Source organism: Triticum aestivum, chromosome 3D (genome assembly GCF_018294505.1).
Source record: "Triticum aestivum cultivar Chinese Spring chromosome 3D, IWGSC CS RefSeq v2.1, whole genome shotgun sequence".
NCBI classification, from domain to species: domain Eukaryota; kingdom Viridiplantae; phylum Streptophyta; class Magnoliopsida; order Poales; family Poaceae; genus Triticum; species Triticum aestivum.
In genome coordinates this window covers 342,133,156-342,136,807 of record NC_057802.1, presented here as the reverse complement: position 1 = coordinate 342,136,807, position 3,652 = coordinate 342,133,156, and the positions used below count along the sequence as shown (strand labels likewise).

At 51.4% G+C, this 3,652-nt stretch overlaps 1 protein-coding gene across 1 annotated transcript; it reads left to right on the top strand.

Moving 5' to 3' along the window:
* Positions 1-2,647: 2,647 nt before the first annotated feature.
* LOC123074614 (uncharacterized) lies at positions 2,648-3,184 on the top strand. Its single transcript, XM_044497412.1, has 2 exons — positions 2,648-2,962; positions 3,042-3,184. Exons 1-2 carry the CDS (start codon positions 2,656-2,658, stop codon positions 3,080-3,082), a joined length of 348 nt encoding a protein of 115 aa, XP_044353347.1. The 5' UTR covers positions 2,648-2,655; the 3' UTR covers positions 3,083-3,184.
* The last annotated feature ends 468 nt before the right edge of the window (positions 3,185-3,652 follow it).

Here is a 3,652-nt window from a genome sequence, read left to right as displayed (position 1 = left end):
TTCAATTGGGGCTGCATCCCATCATCGAATTGTGATCTCTCAGACCTGGGTGCTTTGTTCACTGAGGAGGAGGTCCATGCTGCGATCAATGAACTACCGGGGGACAAAGCCCAGGGACCGGACGGATTCACAGGAGTTTTCTTCAAAGAATGTTGGGACATCATAAAGCCAGAGATTATGTGAGCTGTTAACAGTTTTTCCAATCTACATGTCAGGAACCTCCACTGGATCAACTCAGCTAACATTGTTGTCATCCCTAAAAAGGATGGGGCGGAGGACATCTCTGATTTCCGACCAATAAGTCTCCTTCACGCGGTTGCAAAAATAATTGCTAAAATGATGGCCACTAGGCTGGCCCCTCACATGCCCGCTCTGGTCTCCAACACGCAAAGTGCATTCATCAAGAAAATAAGTATACATGATAACTTCATGTATGTGCGCAGTCTGGCCCGTCGATTTCATCGAACCAAATCCCCAACTTTGCTATTCAAACTGGATATCAAGAAAGCCATTGACTGAGTCCGATGGGACTACCTCATGGATTTGTTGCGTCACAATCATTTCCTGAACCATTTCTGTGATTGGGTTTCAGCTCTTCTCTCCACAACCTCATCTAGAGTGCTCCTCAATGGCATTGCGGGCGACCCTATCAAGCATGGATGTGGGCTACGGCAGGGAGACCCACTATCGCCACTGCTCTTTGTCCTTGCCATTGACCCCCTTCATAGTATCCTTGCTAAGGCAATGAGCAAGGCAACCTCCATCCCCTCCGTGGAAATCCTATTCGGGCATCCTTGTATGGCGATGACGCGGCCATCTTCGTTGCGCCAATCAAGGAGGACATCCAATTCCTGGCTGCGACACTGAGCTCCTTTGGTGAAGTCACTGGCCTCGTCACCAACTGCACGAAGAGTTTGGTTGCGCCCATTCGTTGTACCAATATCGATCTTGATGACATCCTTCAGGCCTTCCCTGCCGTCCGGACCACCTTCCCCATGCGATACCTTGGCCTTCCGCTCTCAGTCACGAGACTTAAGGGCATACATTTTCACTACCTCGAGGACAAGGTCGCGCAAGCTTCCACCTTGGTCGGCTCTCCACGTGGCTACCCCTGGACGCATAATTCTGATCAAAGCGGTCCTCACGGCCATCGCAATCTATCACCTAACACCTTTTGAGCTCCCTGCTAAAGTTTGGAAGAAAATTGACAGCCTCAGGCGTGCCTTTCTTTGGGCAGGCTCTGATAAGGTTTCTGGCGGCAAGTGTAAGGTCAACTGGAATACTATCTGCAAGCCCAAGACTTATGGCGGCTTGGGTGTTCTAAACCTCGAGAAATTTGCGACCGCGCTTCGACTCCGCTGGCTGTGGTTCGAATGGGCCGACCCCCCCCCCCCCAAGACTTGGTCCGGCATGGAAACACCTTGTAGCGATGGTGACAAGGACCGCTTTGCGTCTTTCACGACGGTGACCATTGGTGATGGTAAAAAGGCTAAATTCTGGGAATCTTCATGGCTTCATGGTCTCCGACCCAGGGATGTCGCGCCCAAGATCTTTGAGATATCTAAAAAGAAGGAGTGCCTGGTCAGTAAGGCCCTGGACAACAACTTCTAGATCAGTCAGATCGATACTAGTAAGGGCATCACCTTGACCCATATCCAGGAGTTCACTACCCTTTGGGAGATGCTCCATGATGTTACTCTCAACTCAGACAGGAAGGACACATATCTTGGAAATTCACTTCCAGTGGTGAATATTCGGCGGCCACAGCTTACAAGGCACGGTTCGCGGGGCAAGTTCTCAGTCCAACCTCTACCACAATCTGGAAGACTTGGGCTCTGCCTAAGTGCAAGTTCTTTGCTTGGTTGATCGTTCAAAACCGAGTGTGGACGGCCGATCGTTTGCAGCGACGGGGATGGCCAAATTGTGTCCTTTGCCCCCTGTGTAAGCAGGTTCAGGAGTCCGCTGCTCATCTCCTATTCCAGTGTAGATTCACCGTCCGCGTTTGGAATGAGGTCGTCGCTTGGCTAGGCATGCACGATCACTCACCGATGACTTGGCGACATGAGGTCTCTGTTCATGATTGGTGGCTAAAAATGATCGACTCGGGCGGCTACGTCAAGAAGGCGATTGTCTCCATGATGATGCTTGTCTCGTGGGAAATTTGAAAGGAGCGAAACGCTAGAGTCTTCCGCAACACGGCTACCCTGACTTCCGTTGTCGTTGTCAAGATCAAAGAGGAAGCCCATCTTTGGGCGCTGTTGTCAAGATCGAAGAGGAAGCCCATCTTTGGGCGCCGACTGGAGCCAGGCACCTGAGTACTCTAATGTTGCGAGAGTAGTCTTTTTCTTTTTTTGCCGCTTTACGGCTTATGTCTACACCTTCTCCTTAATTAATGAAAATGGCAAGTCTTTTGCCTCATTTCAAAAAAAAATATAGATACTTTAGCCGCACATAAGAAGGGGGAATGTTTGTAATCGGCGTGCCGGCGCAACGCTCGGCCGGTCTCCATCTCCACGTCACGCAGTACGTCCTCCCACGCGTCAAAACAGGCCCACGCACCGCTGTTTCTCCTTTCCTTATCCCCTCGCGAGCCTTCCTGTCCATTCATTCCTCACCTCCTCTTCTTTTCCCCATGGATCTCAAATCAGGGAGGACATGGCCTGCACCTTCTCCATGCTCATGGCTTCGACGGGGAGCGGGGCTGCTAACCACTGCATGGCGGCGGCCTTGGGACGGCGTGGCGGAGCGGATGCTGGAGACGGGGGCATCCAGCGATGCTGCAACCGGCCGAGCATGGCGCTGCCCACCATGGGCACGGTGACCACGCCGACGGGTGCTGCAAACCACGGTGGCAACTGTGGTGGAGGATGTTGGAACCGGCATGGGGATTTGCTTCAACCAGCGCCGGGATTTGCTTCAACGGTGAGGATGGTGGTGGACGGCGACAACGGTGGCCGTCGTGGTAAGTTGTTCTTTTTTTAATTTTTGCTGGAACTACTTTCGAATTTTGCTGGAACCATTTTCTCGATTTGCTGCAACAGGAGGGGACAATGTCGGGCGACCATGGCCGCGGGTGCCGTGATTTTTGCTGCACAGATTTTTTGCTGGAACCAGCATTTTGACTTGTTGCAATCGGCAAGGATGGTGCTGGGGCGGCTACGACGACAACGCCGTGATTTTTTTTTTGCTGCATTGATCTTTTTTCTTCTTTCTGAGGAACCATTTTTCATTTTTGCTGGAACTATATCATTTTTTTGTTGGAACCATATCAATGTATTTCGCTGGAATCATAGTATTTTTGCTGCAACGACATTATTGTTTGCTGGAACCATATTAATTATTTGCTGGAACCATGTGTTTTGCTTTCAAGCTGGCATTGCTTTGTTTTTTCTGCTGCAACCGACGAGCGGCGAGGCCGACGGCGAGCGACGAGCGTTGGGGAACCAGTGGAGCTTCCAGGTCGCGCGGGCATAGAGGTCGCACTGGCATGGATCAATGGCACTTTTTGTGTTTTGTTTCCTTGTGCGTATGGGAAAGACAGGAAAGGGGAAGAAAGAGGAGGCGAGATCTGACGGTTCGCTACTTTCAAATCGGATGGCTAGCAGCGGACCGACCGAAAGTTTAGGCCGGTGCGCCCGCGCCTATCGTTGCC